This window comes from Hippoglossus hippoglossus, chromosome 14 (genome assembly GCF_009819705.1).
Source record: "Hippoglossus hippoglossus isolate fHipHip1 chromosome 14, fHipHip1.pri, whole genome shotgun sequence".
NCBI lineage: Eukaryota > Metazoa > Chordata > Actinopteri > Pleuronectiformes > Pleuronectidae > Hippoglossus > Hippoglossus hippoglossus.
In genome coordinates this window covers 20,778,343-20,798,544 of record NC_047164.1, presented here as the reverse complement: position 1 = coordinate 20,798,544, position 20,202 = coordinate 20,778,343, and the positions used below count along the sequence as shown (strand labels likewise).

Below are 20,202 nucleotides of genomic sequence, written 5' to 3'. Positions count from 1 at the left end.
AAGACACAAAGACAGTGACATGTACATCCATTTCTCAGTCTATGAGCAAGTATACAATGCTATTAAATGCTAACAGCTGGCTGAGTCTTTCCTTTCAACCTATAGCATCCTTCAGAAAGCCGTCCAGCACACATGTTTCTTGTTATCGTTTTAATGAAGTATGGACAAAGACTGAACAGGGATAAACATAGCATTCCTGCCATTGTCCTTGAATGATTTGGTAGAAAACCTCAAAAGGCAAGTAAACATTCTGTCTGGTCCCATGGTGTCTTTGCAGTTGACATACAGAACTAAATAATGAGCTATTTGCTCAAATTTGATTTCAGCTATCTGACTCCCGAGTTGATTGCCTCTGTCATCTCTTCAATGAAGAGTACAGTAACTATGTAACTGGACCACTACCAAACATGTGCATACGACACTGCTTGAATAGAAAGATTTATTGTACAGTGCGAGACAATAGAAACCACAATTGTGCCATTCAAATTTCCATGTTATACTGGAGATTGCACCAAACCCGAAACTATAAATTTCTGTTCTTAATTGTACCACATATTGTGAGAAAATAACGAATTTGGCACATCTAAAGAAGGTCAATGTTATCAGGTGAAAATGATAAAATGCCATTCATACCAATTGTACAGTATTAGCAGCAAATATCTCAGAAGAGATATCTTTAAACCTCTGTAGATCAGATCAAACCTATCTGAATGTCACATACCTATGCGGATGAGACAGAAAGTACGCCCTCTGAAATGACTGACAAACTCTACTTCTGTGTGTGTCCCTATAATGTAGATTGAGCAGGATCATGCCCTAAAGGCTTAAAGTGCTTGTCCCTGTCACTGCTGTGCAACCTAGGGCAGGACAGGGTAGTTTGGGTGTAATCCCCTCACTCCTTCTATACACATGCTCCATGAAACCACTGAATCCCCGGAACAATAACCTCTTTTCTTGGGGCTCACGGGTTCCTCTGGTCTTAAGCTAGCCTTCCTCCCCTGGCATAAAAGTTCACCCCTCCACCAGCAGCTTCTTTTGTGACTGAACCAAGCAGTGATGTGTAAATCCCACTTACATTCGATTTTCTTTTAGCCAATGATAAAGACAGTAAATTTTACAAAAACTGATTTGCATCAATTTGGAGCGAAAGACTATATGACGCTGCGCTCGCTTTTTAATGGCTGGGTTCTGGTCTCAATCAAACACTGGACATCTGGATCGCATGGCCCCACTTCTCCCCCAGGCAATCTGAAACACTGGAACTGTGCTCTCTACAGGACAAAATGTGGGAGCAACATGCCGTTAGAGTCCACTGATTTCAGAGAACATCTCTGACAAGGAGGAGGATTTGGAGACCCCACAAAAACCACATCCTATGGACAGCCAAACAAAGAGGTCATCTTCCACACCTTACTGTCAAACATTCTTCCAGGGCCAGGTTCAGACTCTGGTCTGTGCCCAAGTGCTGGATGGTAACAGGGTTCAGACCAACACATGCCTCCTTTTGTGGCAAAATACCAAGCTATATGAAATAAGGCAACCATTATTCTAAGCCCAGGTGGAAAGAAATAAAGTGATATTGGCCAAAGTCAATTATATTCATATATTTTCCCACCACACTGAATGTCCTGTGCTTGTAACACTCAAATAAACTGTCTAAGACTAACACATTTTCTTTCTCCGATGTCACCAGTGCTATTAAAGACAAACAAGAGGGACTCTTGTGTTGGATCATAATTGGGTCAAATATTTTAGCTAATGAAACTTGTATCCACAGGTTCTGCGGTAAAACCACAGAATAGGCGAGAACACTGAGCCTTACATTAAAAGATGTGTGACTCTAAAAAAAGCAACAGGATTCATCGCATTGCAAAAGAGGGGTTAGGACAATTACCGTACAACAGGGGCCTACAGTGCAACACACAACTAAAATAACAAAACATTCCTGGGTGCGTGCCATTATAATTGACTAAATGCTTGGTAATCCTGCCACACTTTGAGAAACGGATCCCAAGCCACCTCACTTATCACCACCGCTGCCTCTTTCCGACACTTTAATCACCCCTTTTCTGTACACTTTGAGAGCTCAGCTAGTTGCTTTCCGTCTCGCCACACATCATTTTGCTGTGTGTCTGCAGCCCGCTGGGGCCTCACGGGTCATAAACATGTGGAGGGGGTGGGGGTTAAAGCTTGCTGGAGTGTTTGGCCCCACTCCGAGACACCTAAGGGTGCTGCTGGATAGTCGTGTCTGTTCACCAGCCCCACAGCCTGCGGGTTTATTTTTTGTTGCTGGATGCCAGTGTAAATATCCTGCATAGTAGGAGTGGAAATGTGTAAAGTGACTCCCAGGGAGCCTCTCCAGCTGTTGTCATGACATAATCACGTACACAGAGAGATGAGCATTCACTCACTGTGTTGTCTGACAGTGTCTTTTTTTCTCACACACTTTCTCCCAGCTATTTGTCTGCTTAGTATGACAAACAGGGATGTGAAAGTGTCAGGGCTCATTTGCACATCATTCCTATGTGCCCTGATTGAGGATAAGCAGGGACTTGTTTTTGGATTGGGACTACAGCACAAAGTGGCACTGGTAAACAAAAGAGTTATTAACCCCTATAGCGTTACACCCATAGTTGGCTATGCAATAAGCATATAAACACAGAATAAGATGAGGATAGAATCCAAAGTATTATGATGATTTCAGACAAACCGATTTGACATAAATGAGGCGTGTATAAATTCACCTCCAGGTTTCAAATGATCCCCTAAGTCTTTTACAGCATTCTGAAACACATAGCAGAGAGCTCAGTGCTAAAAGTACAAATGCCTACAAGTGCTTCCAAAGTTGTAGAGACAAGCAGCCCAGTGGTGCGGTGTTTAGCACCGTCGCCTCAGAGCAAGATTTCTCACTTTTTTCTGGAGTCTTTCTGTGTAGAGTTAGCATGCGCTCATTGTCTGCGTGGGTTTTCTCCAGGTACTTTGGCTTCCTCCCACAGTCCAAAGACATGCAGATCAGGGGTAGATTAATTATAGGATGAATGGGAGCGGGAGCCGGACCCTTCTGTATAAACGTGAGCTCGCTGACTGGTCACGTTTCCAGGCTAAACAAAGCCGTGATATGAAGAGCTGACGAGTGCAGGCATGACTGGGGACTTTCTTCTTTATCCACCTCCTCCATTGGCTTTGAACCTACAGCATTACCTCTTGACACAAGGGGGGCAATTATATTCAACCATGACTATTAGCAACACAGCTGATTAGAACATAATCTTCCTCATGACTCCTCCTCTCCCACTTAGTGAAGGGGGCCTTGCACGTGTGGAATGCTGAGATCCATGTACGGTGCATACTTGAGCATGTGTGCCCCCAGCATGCAATTATCATAATGCAGCAGGGTTTTTAATTCTGACTTGATGCATAGTTACAAAACCATAACACATACAAATAATAATTTCATTACATTGGCCTGTGCTGTAATTACAGAGCCGGTACACTTCATGACTTACACAAACTGCCCCTAAAAAGTCTCAGGTGATGTTTGATCCACAGTTTATCATTTGCTGCTCTCTATGTCAACATGGTATTTTTCAATCGTAAATAGTGCTTGATTCAACAAAAATGATATCATGCTGTGAAGATAGGAAGCCAAGTGGTTACAGCCTTGAGGTGTGATAGAGACACATAATGGGCACTGTGATTTACTGTCTCAGCACCGCTTCATGATTCACTCACTGAATACCTGAGCAAATTGAAAAAAGGGAACTTTAAGTTGTTACCATGGGCAAAACAAAACAGCTTGAAGAAGAAGACGGCACGTCCTTTCCAAGCTATGTGTGTCTGTAGGTGTAAAAAAAAAAAAGCTTCTGTACTGAGGTCTCTCTGCAATGTGGTTGGTACGCGCAGTCTAAACACCTAATATCTGCTTCTGCCTCTGACCCAAGTCAAGACACACTACTGCCGTCTGTATTGGTGAGAGTGTGTTGTGTATTGATGCACGGGTGTGAAGCTCCAAAAATCGAGTCCCAACAGCCAGACAGAACTTCACTGAAGGAACATTAAAACAGGACGACAATAAGAAAATATAAGCTGAACTATTTAAATAATAGTAAATACGAAAAAGCATGGCCTTTACACACTGCTGTTAAACATGCATAATTAGATGAAGAGAACTAATTATTCAACACTGAAAACACAAGAGGCAGCTTCAAATCAAAAGCGGACAATGCAATGTCAACACTACTGTTCTGCTTATGTGTTGAAAAACAAATGTCTTCATTTGGACTGTAGTTGTGTACAGAAAGAATACTTTCAAGTTCAGGGACTCTGCAGGTTCATAGAGTTTCTTAAAAGAAACAAGAAAGTAGGGCTGAAGCTATCTTATCATATTTTATCTATTATTCCATCGATTGTTCAAGTAATCGAATAAAAAATTACCTTTGCCTTATTAATCAAATCCAACAGCAACCCGGTGGACATTACACACACAGACGAGGTAACACATTTGAAAATAAGTTTTGTCAATATGGACATACTATGCCTTCTTAGGACTGGTAGAAGCTCAGCTGAACACATGACAACCATTCAAACACGTAACTCTGTCAAACAAACAAACAAACTGTACATGGCCACAAAACCAGTACCGAGGATCACGCTACCTCACGCTACCAACAAAATAGTTTGAAAGTATAAGTGCATCTATACAGCAATCATGTTTATGGACAATAGAAACATTTTCCAAATTATGTATTTCAGGCTTTTAAAGATATGTGCACGAGAGGCCAATTTTTCTGTATTTTATACAACCCAATCCGAATGCTCTTAAAATGTGTCTGGTTTTGTATATAGAGACAAAACTGAAGCTACCAGCAGCAGAAGGCAGGAAAATGTATTGGGCTGCAGCTGAGGATGTGATGAAGACAAATATTCAAATATAATCCCTCTCGTACTCTACACTGCACAGAAAGCCAACTACTATTACTACAGTCACAGTGATCTAGTTTACCCGAAACGACCTCCAGCCTGACCAACACATGTACAGCTAAAAAATGCATCCATGGATGGACGGACAGGTACTACATCATGTCACACTTCCCAGTTACTGTCTCTAAAAACTCATGTACAGACAGTCGAGAACCCACACAGAGAAAATGCATTTTCAGCGATTTCCCTTTTTCTGGCAATAAAAGAAAAGTTAGAATCAAGAGAAATTTGTCTTGTGCATCTGCTGAGCCAAAGATTTGTCTTCCAAAACTTACAAGAGGATGACGTTTTCTAAATTTAATATAGTTAAAGTAATTTCCAAAGCAAGCATCACAGAATGTTTACTATTTCAGTGCCAATATAAAAATTGATTTATTTTATCCAACAATAGAGATGTTAATAATGTACCTTGATGAAAACCCTGTAGTCGCAGTGTGGGATAAATTAAGTTATTGTCACATAGAAACTCAGATTGTGTAACGCTGTAGAAAGTGAACATCTCTAGGCCAAACTGGCCGTTACATTGTGGAATAGAGTGTTGCAAGTCTTTGGGAGCAGACATCTGTGTATAAGACACATGCATGCATGCACATACACATGCACACATGTAACATTGTCCAGTAAAAGTTAATAGAAAAAACATGTAAGATTTGTTTGCCTTTCTTCTGTTTTATTCAGGTCATTAATGAGGTTGTATTCCGTTTTTGTAGGTTTGCTACTTCAAGCACAAAACAATGCTGTTGAGTGCAGCGACAGTTTGTTTGAACCCCTTACGTGTTTGTAAAAACTGACAGTTAACCATGTTTACACGAGGGCATCATACAAAGCAACAAATGACTTGTTTCCTGACTCTCTATCAGCAAATGTAGCCAAAACAATTACAGGAATGATTGTACTCTAGCAGGCAAGGTCTATCTTCACTGGCATTAAAAATTAATTTCTAAATCGTTTAAAAATGCACGTTGCTCTATTCACGTTTACTTCTCTTACTTTCAGTGTACGCTCCCTAGCAGAATCACCAGGTTATAAAAGGCTGGAGCTGTGCTGAGAACACATTTGGTCCGGACCCTAAATGATTTGCATTTGTGCTCACAGCACCTCATGCCACAGTCTCCACAGAGCCATGAAAATAGAGCCCTAATCTGAACATCAGTACAAGCGATCCAAATATTTTGGGGAAAGGGAAACGCGTGCAGTTCATACATGGCTGACTAAGAGCTATAGTAAACCCTAAGATCGTCCACAAGAGAGTATCCTCTATCATTAATTGGCAGAAATAACAACACTACACTTTCGTTGTCAATAAGAATCGTGTAGCAAAGAAGATAGACTTGTGAGTCAGCGTTTTTGACCAAAGAATATCTTCAGGTTAGATGTTTTAGTTTTTTCCACGTCACATATTCAGCCTGACTTACTCTCTCTCCTTCTCCGTGAGTCTGTCGGTGATGGTGTCCTTGATGGAGGAGCGTGAACCCTTGTGGATCACCGGATATCTAAGAGGGATCTGCAGGAAGCACGAGATCATCAGGACCAGGTGCGCTGTGTACCCCAGGGCGACTGCCACGCTCCCATCCTCCTTTGCTGCCGGACACAAAGTAAAACGACGGCGCCAGTGAGTCACACATTATGTAGAGCAGGAGAGAAACTTTAAGATAACCTACATGAATGAAAATCAATCAATGTTAATTAAATTCAAAGTGGCAGCATTTTCATCAACAAGTCACTTTTTTATTATATCAGAAACTCCAGAGCATGTTTTTGTTTGGAATGTACTTTCATAAATCTTGTTTCCATAAACCGTGTCCACTTCATGTGGATCCAAACAAAAATGCATAAACTTTGAAGACTACTTGGTAGCCAAGTATTCACAGGAGGAAGAGCGAACTTTCGTTCATGTGGGAAAGTGTTTTGAAAGCGATACAGAATGTGGCATAGCATTGGCTGCAGTGGGATAATTTCTATGAGATGTGCACTTGGGAAGCAAAAGCATCACGTGGAACGATCCCCTCTGAGCTCAAGTAACTCTAAGGGAGGGCGACTGGATGCCTCTGTGAACGTTCTGACAGGGAAACAAAACAGCAAACCATCTCACTTTAAGCAAAAAAAAAAAAAAAATGGTTTCAAGACTACACGCTAAGTGGTTTCACATTCTCCAACAGCAGCAGGACCCTGCTTCAGGCAAAGACCTAAACACAGTGTTTTTTATCTCAATGCTTTGAAATAATAGACTATGACAATATTGAGTGGTCAACTCCTTGGCTCTTACTGTGTGCTTTACAATTTAACACAAAAAGCCTGCTCTGTATCACTCGTCTTCCTGCATCTTTTCACTCAATGGCAGCTAAAGTACCTGAAGAAAACAGCTTCCTGGCCTCTGGTGCTTTCGGATGATGCGTCACTCGAACCGGAATATTAGGTCAAGTAAAGGACATGCTACTAGAAGAGACACCTAAGGGTGCAACTGGAGACTGTTGGTACCTGGTAAGGCTGAGCTGACAAGGTATGGCTTAGGTAAATGTAAAGCGCAGATGAACTTCAGTGCCATCCTGTTCCACTTTGACCCCCACTGGGATTAGGACTCCAACTAACTCTGACCCTGGACTCTTAATGTGGAACATCCTCCCCTGTAGGCCTTTTTAACCCGACTTAAACACCAGGCAGGCAGCTCTGGACTTGAACAATCTCTCTCTGGGACAGACCTCACGCAAATGAGAGCAGGGGTCAGCAGGGGGATAATAATATAAGACTCTACATGTAGTGCAGGCATTTGCAAGATATATATATAACGGCCGGGCCACACTAGATGCATGTGTGGCGAATGTTCGTCTTGGAACATCTTGCTTGACATTTTGGTGCCCATGTTATCAGCAGCCAGCCTGCGTGAGCCTGGGTCTCGACTATTTTCGAGACCCAGAGCGAAATAGCCACTAAAAATGATCTTTCACCGCAGTGTCAATGTCCATCGGTCGAATATGTCCTAAGCACAAATATTTGCAACCCTTCCTGTACCTGTTTCAAAGTAAAAGTACTCTAGCGTTCCTGTTGACTTAATTCTTCCATTAGCTTTAACAAGGTTTTTATTGTGAAATATTTGCAGGACAGGAAGATTCAGGACTTCATACCAGAGTCCTGGCATTTAGTTGAGTACATGGCCCTACTTTTATTCAAGTAAATACAGTAATGATACCAGAATCCTAACGTAGCAGCTCCACAGCAGACATGCTCTCTGTGTGAAGCGTGCACGTGGAGCAGCAGATCAGCGACGCAGCCGTCACACGCTGAGCACGCAGGGTGGTCTGGTCATAACGGTCACAGAGGTTGGAGAGTGAATATAAATTGGAATTGCATTTCTCCAGCGACAAGTCACCTAACCAGGTTGAAGAGTATTGTAAAAGCTAGTTTGCAGTAAGTGCATTATGCTCTCCGTTAGCCAATTTTATCTGACACAGCACATGCTCAGTAGCTTACTCCCTGCTTAGTGTCCACCTGTGCAGGGCTCGCAGGCAGAAGAAACATGGGAACAAGTGGTGCAAACACAAAAGGGCTGACTGTCACTCCTGTCACTGCTGCACTTCTGTGCTCCTAAAGGAATTGTAACAGGTGGAGTGTGACAGCAGGGAGCGGAGGAGACTGGGACAGCCCCTTTTGAGTTATAGCTTCAGAGGCCCACTTGGTCTCACCAGCTGTGAGGAAGTGGAGTGAGAGACTGTTGAATGGACAGTGACCGGTGTGTTCTCCGTGTCAGACAAGTGCTGCAGACCAAGGCGAACCATTCACCACCCATTCAGTCAGGCCCCCCTGTTAAACCGAGAAGTCATGAAGTCATCAAGTTTCCCCTCGCTGTGACAGCAACTCCCATTTATCACAACACATCCAGCGTGACCCCTTCTCTAACCTGCACCACCAAAAATGATAAGAGCTTTGCGGCTGTACCTGCCTGCTGACTACACTTTATGTCCTGCTGTGTTTTTAATATGAAAACATGAGGGTTTTGTGGATCTCACTGGGGGGTTGGGAACCACATACAAGACTGTGCTCATGCTCCATCAGCAATAAGCAAGAGATCAGAAAGGCTGTTCACACACAAGCTACCCAGCCTTCAGACACCAAACCCCTGACATTTAACATAATAATTAAAGAAGCAAAAATACACCCAGCAAGATGTGTGTGACTCATAATTATCATTCTAATACTGTCTTTGCCGTAGGAAAGTAATTTAATTGGTGTTCAGCTATTTCTGATTGAGGGTAAACACGTCATGTGTGGGTGAATTGTGATTTTTGGTTGAACTAGCCAGAGTGAAGAAGGTTGTCAATCTTTCCTGGCAGGTATAAATAGTGGCTCATGAGTGATGATTCAATTATGTCATTATGTCTTTTATGCATTAAAATAACACACTTGTTATTCATGCACATAATGCCCTAATTGCCATGTTGAGAAGCCAAAAATGATATCATAGATACTGTATCTATGATATCAGCTGCCTTCAAATTTTAAATGTTCTGCTTTGACAAACATCTCAATAAGCATTAAAGCTGAGACATAACAATTGTTCTGCACGCCTTATCACACCTTATCCTCCTGTAACCCTGAAACACACAAGCAGGCACGTAATGAATTACCTTGAAAGTCTTCAGAGTTTGGCAGCTTCACTCCGCAGATGACATAATCTGACTGATTAGCCTGGGAATATAAATAAGAGGTTTCATATTAAAGATGATCAGACAGCAGAAACAAACCCAGACAAGATGAAAAGCTGCATGGGAAAAAAAGCCCCAGCTGTGCCGGCACCTGCACTTGTTTTAAATCATTAAGTCATTGTCTAGTGGTGTCAGCATTTAAAAACTTTAGTTGTATATGAGAGCAGCAGGTTTACAAGAAGAGCAATCTGGCCCAACTCACCAAATCAATGGGGTAGATGTAGGAAAGCTCAGAGAGGAGCTGACGACAGCGGAAGGTGAGCTGAGCGTTGGACTTGAGGAACTGCTCCCTGGAGAGACAAAACCAGACACAAGGACGACACTATGAGATAAAGGCTGCAGTTAAAGAGCGGTGGACGAAGGAGAGACTAGAGAAAGTGCAGAAATGAGATTGTCGGAGAAGAAGTGTAGCTGGAGGAGACGGGAAAAAGTGGAAATAAGCAGTAGAAATCATCCAGGCTGCTTATTGCTCCACCGGGACCCACTGCTAACGGAAAATACGATGAACAGGGAGACAGTGTGTAGGCTGCGTAGTGATGTGATAGCAGGTCAATGTCAATCTGAGGCCAGTCTGCTTTCTGTCTGGGCCACGCTTGGAAGAGTGCTAACTGAGTCAGCACTGAGTTATATTAAGTTTGACTGTTAAAAAAACCCAAGTAAAATAACACAACTGCCAAATTACTGGCCATTCTATATCCATAACAGGACAGCCCCAATTAGCTTTGCTGGGTCCATCAACCCCAGCTTGTCACATTATCAAAACAGGCTGGAAGATGTTCAGCAATTATGACCCATGGAAAGTGGAAAAGTCTCTGTGTTTGCCCCAGTAGCTGTCAGTGTCAGCTGTGGTTTGGCCTGAGTTATGTAACACAGAGTGAGTGAGTGAGTATATGGTGTTTTCAGTGTAGTGAAATATTCTCTTTGTACGAGGCACACAACCAAATGATTCAGTCAAGTATGAAAGAGGAAGAAAATTAAATGTATAAATTACAAAGTAGTAATGATTCAATGTGTGGCCACATCAATGGGCGAAAAAAGTAGTGAACTATCAGCCAATACAGTCTGAAAAAAAAGGGATTGTTTTGTTTCCTATATTTTAATACTCCAAATTCCATGGTATTCAAAAAATGTAATGTAGAAACTATATTTGCTGCATTACAATGATGTAAAGTGAGTTACCACCTGTAGCTGTTTGGAAAGCTGTGTGTTGACAGCACGACTGACAGCAATATACTTTCAGTAAAAACCCTGAGACAACCTGGATGTAAAGTAAAGCTGTGGCTGTGCTAGAGACTATGGGAAAAGTACAGTATATGGAATACGAGATTAAAAAGGACACCTAGCACAGATCAATTGAACTATTAAATTCATCATGATTCAAAACTTTCTGAATTTAAACTTATGTCTTCAATAATACCATGTTATTAAAATGTATTTACAGGTAGATGTTGCTAAAATAAGCTTTTAAATATTTGAACAATAAATAAAAAGTACACACACAAGCTCCTGTGACTGCGTATGTCTGAGTAACTTTGTTTGGATGGCGTGTGTGTGTGTGTGTGTGTGTGTGTGTGTGTGTGTGTGTGTGTGTGTGTGTGTGTGTGTGTGTGTGTGTGTGTGTGTGTGTGTGTGTGTGTGTGTGTGTGTGTGTGTGTGTGTGTGTGTGTGTGTGTCTCTCCCTCGGGTGTCCTGTCCAACACTTACACCACCGCTTGTGGGTAAGAGCTTATCATTAAATGCAGATGAAAAGAGATTTTGGGGGAAAAATGGTTATTGAATGTGATGCATCCTCCCATTCACGCTCCTCGCCTTTCACATGAATTTCCTATTTGGCTTTGCCTGTGGTTAGCAGTCTCTTATCATTACCCTTTCCATGTGTGCGGCTGCTTTGTGTATCTAAGAGAGGAGACAGATTGGTGTGTAATGATAGTTTGACCTGAAATAACACATCTGTCCAGCAGGACTTGCCACTTCCAATTGGCTAAACAATGATGCGAGGCCTTTACAAACCCTTTGCCTAAAACACGCAAACTAAAGTTTCCCACCACTGTCCTTCTTAATGTATGCCAGTCATAAACAAACTACTTTGTGGTAATTTACATATTACCTGCCAGAAGTAAGCAAATACACACACACTGCTCGTATCCAACAGTTTTGGAAAAAGTTCCAAACAATTGATTTTGTTCTCATTTGACACAGCTAAGCTAACCGACTGCCCACAGCCTCATATTTAAGATATGAATGTGGTGTAGACATTCTAATCCTGCTCTCTGATGAAAAGTAAATAAGTGCATTTCCCGATTTGTCAACAGTCAACTGTCAAACTCATTCTGTGGGAAAATTCATATCTATTAATAATGCATGAAGCAGCATTGTAATATCATAGTTGGTTGAGGTGGAGCTGCTTTCAAATATCTTCTATGAGCTATGTCTCAATTAAGGGGCTCTATCCTTCAAAGGCTGCTTTTGAAGACAGATTGCGTGACAGTGGCACGCCCATTTCGAAGGCTCCTCCAAACGCTGCTGACAAATGCATCCTTCTATCCCACGAGAAACGTAGGCTCCAACCAGTGGATATTTCTCGGGCTCAAACTAGCCCAGGATTTATTGCACTTAAGTGATAAACCATTTTTCAAGGATGTAATGGCAAGCGATGAGACATCTCATGCTTCAGCATCACACTTCAACTGAACCAAATAGCTGATGGCACACAGTTAAAAAACTAAACTTTCTGTCGTGTCTAACTGGACCTCTGCTGCTAGACAGCAGTGAAGTTGTACCATCTCATTTCGGACTACCCAGCCCATGAAGAAGGTGGCCTCTGAAGTGAGACACAGCTATGTTAGTATTTAGGGATTGGGCCCCTTCAAAGTACTAACTTAGTAAGGTAGCAAAACTTTTGCATAGGCCATTTATCACGAAAGGCAAATTTTTCGGTTTCCTGTTAGGATTGTATTTACATTTTTACAGCTTCAAAAATCAACAAAATGTGTTATTTGCACCAGGGGTGCACACTAGTGGGATTTTGAGAAAGTTGTGATGATTAGTGGGAAAAGAAATAAGAAACATATGAAGAGAAATCAGACTCAAACTGGACGCAAATCTGTATAACATGATCTACAAATACAAAAATTATATTTAAAAATGTGTACAACAATTTGAGGGCAATTTTGGTTACTCACTTCCCAGACAAATACCCCATTTGAACTTGGCATTAACATGGGATTTGTGTGATCAGAGTGCAGTGTGATAGAGTTTGACCAGATGAAATTACATTTGTAAATGCACCCAAGATGCCCTGAGCACGGATTGGGATTCAACCAAACCACCTCCTGAGGTGGTCAGGGATGTATTGTGACCACAATAAACACAAGAGTAAATGCAATTGTGTTGTCAGTCCACATAAAACAAGTACGTGGGTGCAAACAAGATAGGCAGCTAGAAGCCACTAGTCAGTCAACAGAGGAATCAGTCCTTTCCCGACGCATCACGTTATTCAAGACACCTGAGAAAGGAGTGAAGACATCACCAACAGACCACAAGCAAACACAATAACACAGTGTCATGAACGGCTAGTATCTTCTTCTTTTTGTTGTTGTTTAAAGGGGACATAGCATGCCCATTTTACCACAAGTTGATATGGTTCCTTGGGGTCTTAATGAAATGTCTGTAACATACTTTGGTCAAAATACCACAAGGATCATTTAAAACAGCACCCTTTTTACCCTGTATAAAACAGCCCTCCACAGAGTGACCTGTTTTGAGTGCCTGTTCCTTTAAATGCTAATGAGCCAGCTCCCCCCTCCCTCCTCTCCCCCCATGATTTTGTGTGTTTGTGTTTGTGCCACTGTTACAGTAGTGCTGAACACTGCGGAAGTCTTCCACACTGCTGGCTGTGTGGCGCTGACACAAATTCCAGCTCACGCATGGGAGAGCGAGCGGTCGCGCCCGAGCAACTGCTGCAGCCTCCCAGTCCCAACGATCCAGACAAATGCCACATGTGAGTGAATCGCGGGCTGACCAGCGGAGGAATGCTCGTCCCGTGTGAACAGCCAGGCGGCTGCGTGCTTGGGAACGGCGCTGCGCTGCCTCGCAGCCTCGCAGCCTCCGGTGTAAACCCGGCGTAACGAGTGTGGGGGGGCGGGGGGGATGAGGTGGGGGGTGGGCCAAGACCATGTAGGGAGACTTCCAGTGCCTTGTTACGACACAAAACCCAGGAAGCTCAATCGAGTCACTCAAGCATGACGTTTCTGACTTAGAGGAACCATAACAAAACGCGCAAGTGTTTTTTTCCCAGAGTTTTTGGGTTGGTAGACATGCCAGATACCCACATTAACCTGTAGAAGCACTAACAAAGTGGAATTTGCATGCTATGTCCCCTTTAATGTTTTTGTGGACCTGCGCAAATGAGGAGGATGTGACCTGAGCTGGACACAGCGATCAGATCTTCATCAGATCTCAATGCGAGACACATACTAACACCAGGTGTAAATGTAATGAAATCATGTCAAAATCATATTTAGATACAACTCTGTATGCAGATTACAGTTTCACAGATACAAGTGTAAATGGAGTGCAGAAAGGCAAAGTGAAGTACTTTTAGATTTTCAAAAAGAGTAATCACATCGATTAATGTCTACTACAGTAACTTATACAATAATCTGACTGATTCCTTTTCCCTTGCTATAGTAAAACAAATAAAAACAAATAAAAAAATAGATAATTCTATGAGAAAACAAAAACACTGATATTCCTTAGGAATGAATGTCGGACAGATGTACAATTTTCTGTATAAATGTCCTGTGTGCGGGGTCTGTGGGGCCCTGTGAGCCTCACTGGGGCTCTGGTGTATTCTCTGGGGCTGCCAGGTTCTCCCCTGACAAACAAAGCTGTATCCAGAGTCGGCACCATCCGCACACATCTCCCCACGGGCCAAACAAAACACAGGCTGATAGGGGTTTTAGCACAAAGTGCAAACTCTGAGAACATATAAATAGGCAGCGCCAGCCACAAAAACATCCCCTTGTTTTGAAAGAGCAAGGTGGGAGGCAGAGTGCAGGATGTAATCTCATCACAATTCAATACCATTGAGCAACACACTGGGTCACATCATTCAGTGGGCCCCCGGCAACGGGATAAATGCATTTGAAAAAATGTGTTTTCGATGCAGAAATAAAGCAATAGCTAATTACAGGTTTACACATACCTCTTGGCGGTGCATTCTTTCTGCAGCTTAGTTAGGGATTCTTTCTCCTCCTTCAGACCCTCGTGCTGAGCGCCGAACGCTTCCTCTGACAGAGACAGAAAGAAAAAAGAGGAAATTATCAGGTGTGTGTTCTCTTCCACTACATCTAAACAGCCAGGTGGGCTTGGGTTTCGTTGGCAGCCATCCACTGTTAAAACCTGAGCTGCATAAAACAACTTTGATAAGGCCAAAACCATTTCCTTTTGACACCACATAAAAATAAACAAAAACATGTATGCAAATTACAGGATTTGTCAGACTCTAAATACAGAGCCGGGCAAATAAATAAAATCAGGCAGATAAGGGACAGCAATGATACATCTTGTGGTAGTTGTGTAACCGCAGTATTGGCAAGCACACAATAACTCAGTGTAGCATGAAACCATAAAGAAGCAAATTATAATTGAGGGTTTTAACAGAGCATTTCTCTAATCTATGTTCATGCAGCATCACACAGCGTGGGGTGGTGGGCAAATAAAACCAAAATCAGACATTTAAGAGTTTTCACTATTTAATGCACAAAATACATGATAAGAATTTAGTTTTCAGCTTTGAAATAGTTTTTAATGCAGCTGTTATTGCATATGATCCACATTATAAGGAATCAAGTAGAGAGAATGATCAAATCAAAGTCTTCTCTCCTGCAATCTTCCCCAACACTGTAGAATAAACTGAAAAATGTGATTGCCTTTTTATTAACCGCGTTTGGCTAGAAGTTAGAAGATAGAAAGATAGTATGTAACTTGTGATGATTATTTAAAAATTGTGTAAAAACTCTGTGGGACATGGGGAAGAGTGCAGGCATGTAGGAGGACCTTGGGATCAAGTCACTGCTGCTCCACAGTTCCACGGTCACATCATGATGAAGATGCTTTTAAGTGCCTCCTTTTAAAATGCACTGAACTTAAACTGAAGGGCATACAGATCCCCAGGAAGAGTAGGAGGAAGTTGGTAAAAAACAAAGAAGTATAATTACATCATCAAATATGATTCTATTAGTTCCTGGTTTCTTTTTACATTATTTTAACCCCAAAAAATGAGTTGAAAGCAAAAAAAAAATAAGCATCGTAACCGACATGATATTCTGTGATTCTTCAGTGTTTCCTTTTACAAATTTTAACCAAAAGTCATCTCGTCTCCATTAACAGGATTAAAATAGTTTTAAACATTAACTTTGCTCTATAATATCATGAAGCCTGAAAATGTGTATTGAAAGTTGTGTGTAAGCTGCAAGGTACCGCAGACAGATGAATTAGAGCTCCAAACTTAACTAATTTCCTCAGGTGTACCACTTTATTTCAAATGCAATTCCAGCTCTACTTTTAAAATCTCTCCTTGTGTTCACCTGCATTTTCCAGTTTTAATTCCACATTACAGCCTTTTTGGGAGGATATTTGACCATTTAAGTTCCAAGCAACAGTGAGCGCCACCCTCAGTCGAGTGGGCCGAAGGGAGCTGGCAGGAAAGTGTGTCCTGAGCAATTAGACTGTCGAATCACATGTGTGATCAGATGGATCACGGCACCTGCTTTTTATCACATATTTCCCCCCTGACATCCCGGCCGCTCTAACTAGCATGGCCAGGATGAAAGGAGATGGTGAGTTCTGCAGATGGAGGGAAGGAGAAAATAGAGGTACTCAGATGTATCTCCATCAGATTAACTTAGAAGACAGATAGTGTCAGACAGAGATCAGACAGACCCTCTGCTGTGAGCGATGACATAAAAACCTATTTTAACACCGACTGCGCAGGCCTCTACAGCAGGCTTGCTTTCATGTAATGCCCAGCTATGTCCTATCTGTTTTATCCATGCTTTTTTTTTTCTCTCCAGAAATCCCTCTAACCTTTTCCAGTTTGCATAACGAAAAGATGGAACAGGATATAACAACAGCATGTAACAAGGCAGCGAGGGATTCTGTTGATTTCCGTGTTGACACACCATCTTCAATATTAAAAATGACATGGACTCAGGATCCAAAATGGGGGGAGGCATTATAATGCTACAAATGTATTAAATCTCATTATAGATCATTCTAGTTTTCTACTTTCAGGTCCCCCCCGACAGCTGACTGTGGGCTGTGTGGGATTCAGAGAGAAATGCAGCTGCGTCAACCACTCTGCTGACAGGACATTACAGCTTTTACAGTGCAAAAGCTCAAGAGCGATAAGTCAGGTTATCCAGTGACATTTAACTCACGCAGCATCCAAAGCAATTGGGTAACATGAAATGAAGGTGGGTATGATGCAGAGTGCATTCCATCAAGTCAAATTAAAATCACAACCAATAAAACAACCTTAGGATCTATTCAGTAACTATGAAAATGCTTAGGAGGCCATATTGAATGTGAACAACTGTACAGAGCATATGTAGAAATGTGTCTTTGCCTAGTTTTACCAACAAGACTCTTCTTACAATATAATAAAAAGGTACTAAATAGGGATTACTGCTGAATGGAATTTCATTGTGTTTAAATATACAGCGGGAAAAAAAATCTATTTTAGGGCTGGGAAATTAACCAACATTAATAATTATGATTTTCATCAATTCCAATATAACAAAGGCTCAATGTATATGGATGTCTTACTTGTGCATTGTTCAAACACAGTGAGGAGGTATAACACTGAACTGATCCACCTCAGATTTGCCACATTTTTTTAATGATTGTCATTCTCTGTTCCTAAAGAGGAGTTTAAAACCACAACCTTCAATCAGGAGCAAAAATCTGTCTTTAAATTGTGAAAATTATCAATATTGTGTTAGACTGTAGTAACTGAGCATCTGAATCAAGTTGGCAGCCAGCTGAAGGACGTAGACGTGTGAAGCTGCAGCTAAAGGAACCCTAATGATGATAGTTTCAATATGAGACCTTTTCTCTGAGGTGACAAATACCTCTACACACCTTACCTTCACACTACTGTGTTCCTTACACTTGAGAAACCCAACCACTGACATTTATTGCTCGGCAGCCTTGGCTGTGTTACAGAGCGTGAGAATAACTACCGTTAAGCACAATAAACGCTGCTAACGGACCTGATTTATGTCCGCTGCTCAAGCTGGAAGAAGGAAAATTGGAATGGAGGAAATTGTGACAAGAGTGTGACCTCCACCAAAACCAAACCCATTTATTCTAGAGGCAGGAAGGACTGACTTTATTTCAAATTCACAGCTGTATATGTTAAAAAGAAAAGGTGGTCATGCTCACATGTCCTCTGTTATGCTTTGTGTGAGAGACAATTTGTGGAATTCGCGTGAGTATGTGTGTGATTGAAGAGGAGAAAAACAACCGTTTTCTACACTCCAGCTATGATTTCACTGTCCTTACTGTAAATCAGCGGGCGTTGACCAGCCCATCGTAAACCTGTCATCGGGATGATACCAAACGCCGATGTTTTTCAGGGCTTAGTATGATAACACTGCCCAGGATGGTAGAGACCGCAGCAAATGTATATGACAAACAATGTATAGGCACGCATCCACTGCGACCTGCTACATCACTTTACCAAAAGTGGACAGCCAACGTTTGTCTGATCTTTATCTGGTGAATCACATGTCCATGCACACACCTGCAGAACCTCCACTGAATGTTTGGGCTTTCCAGGGCCTTTTGTTTTGAGGAGGCTGCTTTTGTGAGAATAACAGGCTGATAAGATTTATTTGCTAATGAGCTCTAATACTGCATGAAGGATGGGAAGACCACACGGCCAGGTACAGAAGACCTCCTAAACAGCGAGAACAGGATAGGAGATTAAGTCCATGCGAGATGCCCTCTGGGGATGAACTGCATAGCATTGTTCTTACACAAACTGTCAATAAAACTTCCAAAGAAACCTGTGTCTCATCAGCACTGGAATGTGTGAAAATTCTGCAAATTAAACACTAATTGAATCAACATTGACAGTAAATGGGGATATAAATCATTGGTCCTTAGCCACTAGTTTGCCTGTTGAGCAATCTGTATTAAATCTTCTCGTTTATGTGGGAAAGGAAAGGTTTGGGAAGAAATTTAAGCCACAAATGATAAAATCACATGTGTCTCCAAAATGAAAGATGAGATCAGATGAAACAAACATGTTGTGGTGCCAATGTAAATATAATCAGACACAAAATCAGCTGCTGTATAGAATACTCTAAACACCTGTCTTCAGGAGTATCCTGACTGTAATTAATGCAGGGTGTTTTTTCCCACCCGATTGGGAAACAAATGAATATGTGCAGGCTGATTGGAAAAGTTAAAGTACAGCAAAGCTCCACAGCATATGGTTTTTGGATTCTGAGTTATGAGTCTGGGAAGAACCCCAACAACATTTCAGCATAGGCCTATTCAGCTACGACTTTTCAATCTATCCTAAAATACCATTTTCCTCTTGAAACCAGCTGAAGGATTGTTTTTTCTCTTCTCTTACTTAATAAGCACCTGTCCAGTCTGGAAAAAAGCCATGAAAGAGCTGCAGAGACGGAGGGCAGCGGCGTCTTTTGTTTTGGCTGTAGACAGAGTGGTGACAGGTAAAGCAGCGAGGATTAACAGCCAGTTTTTAGAAATGCACCACAAAGGAAAATTTCTCCCTTCGACCCTCTTAGTGCTGTGTCTCTGGGTGAGGGTGAACGTCCACATTCATGTGCAGACTTCATGCTAATCATTGACAATCCCCACCTCAGGTTGGAGGCTCAGAGAGGTGCCCTGCCCTTTGGCCAGACAGCAAGCTGATCTTACAGACAAAAGGTTCTTAGAGGGAGCATCTGGCCTGCTTTAAGACAAACACCACCGATGATGGCAGGAGGAACCAAAATATTAGTCAGTGCAAAAAATGCAGTTTGGAAAGCTGTACAAGACCAGGCAAACTGTACAGTAGAGCCATTTTCCGACATGAACTCCAATAGAGCTGAATTGACCTGAATTGACAATAGAGGTGACTAAAGTTAAAAAGCATTCCCACATACACCTTCATGTATGTTAGGAATTTATATTTGCGCATATATTTGCCAGCCAAATGTTCAATCACACTACCTTTTCATAAGCCCTTTATTTCCCTATGAACAGTAACAGGCACTAATAAAACTCTCCTCAGCTCTCAGACTTCACAGGGTGGACGAAATGACACCACTGCACAAACACTGTTCTTTTGTATGTATGTGCATATATGGCGCGTGTGTGTGTGGGTGCGTGTGTGAGTGCGTGTGCGTGTGTGTGTGCGTGTGCGTGTGTGTGTTGAGTGACTGCAATCCTCTGACCAGGAGTGTGACTGAGGTTTCCTGTATGTGACAACACTCTCTACTGT

General features: G+C 42.0%; 1 protein-coding gene across 1 annotated transcript in view; it reads right to left on the bottom strand.

Moving 5' to 3' along the window:
* Positions 1–20,202, bottom strand: part of uvrag (UV radiation resistance associated gene) — an 88,065-nt gene that overhangs the window by 42,060 nt on the left and 25,803 nt on the right. Inside the window, exons 9-12 of the mRNA XM_034606240.1 lie at positions 14,887–14,971; positions 9,883–9,970; positions 9,603–9,663; positions 6,396–6,561 (exon numbers count right to left, since the gene is read on the bottom strand). Of these exons, the coding sequence (XP_034462131.1) occupies positions 6,396–6,561; positions 9,603–9,663; positions 9,883–9,970; positions 14,887–14,971 (400 nt within the window). The remainder of the gene's footprint in view (positions 1–6,395; positions 6,562–9,602; positions 9,664–9,882; positions 9,971–14,886; positions 14,972–20,202) is intronic.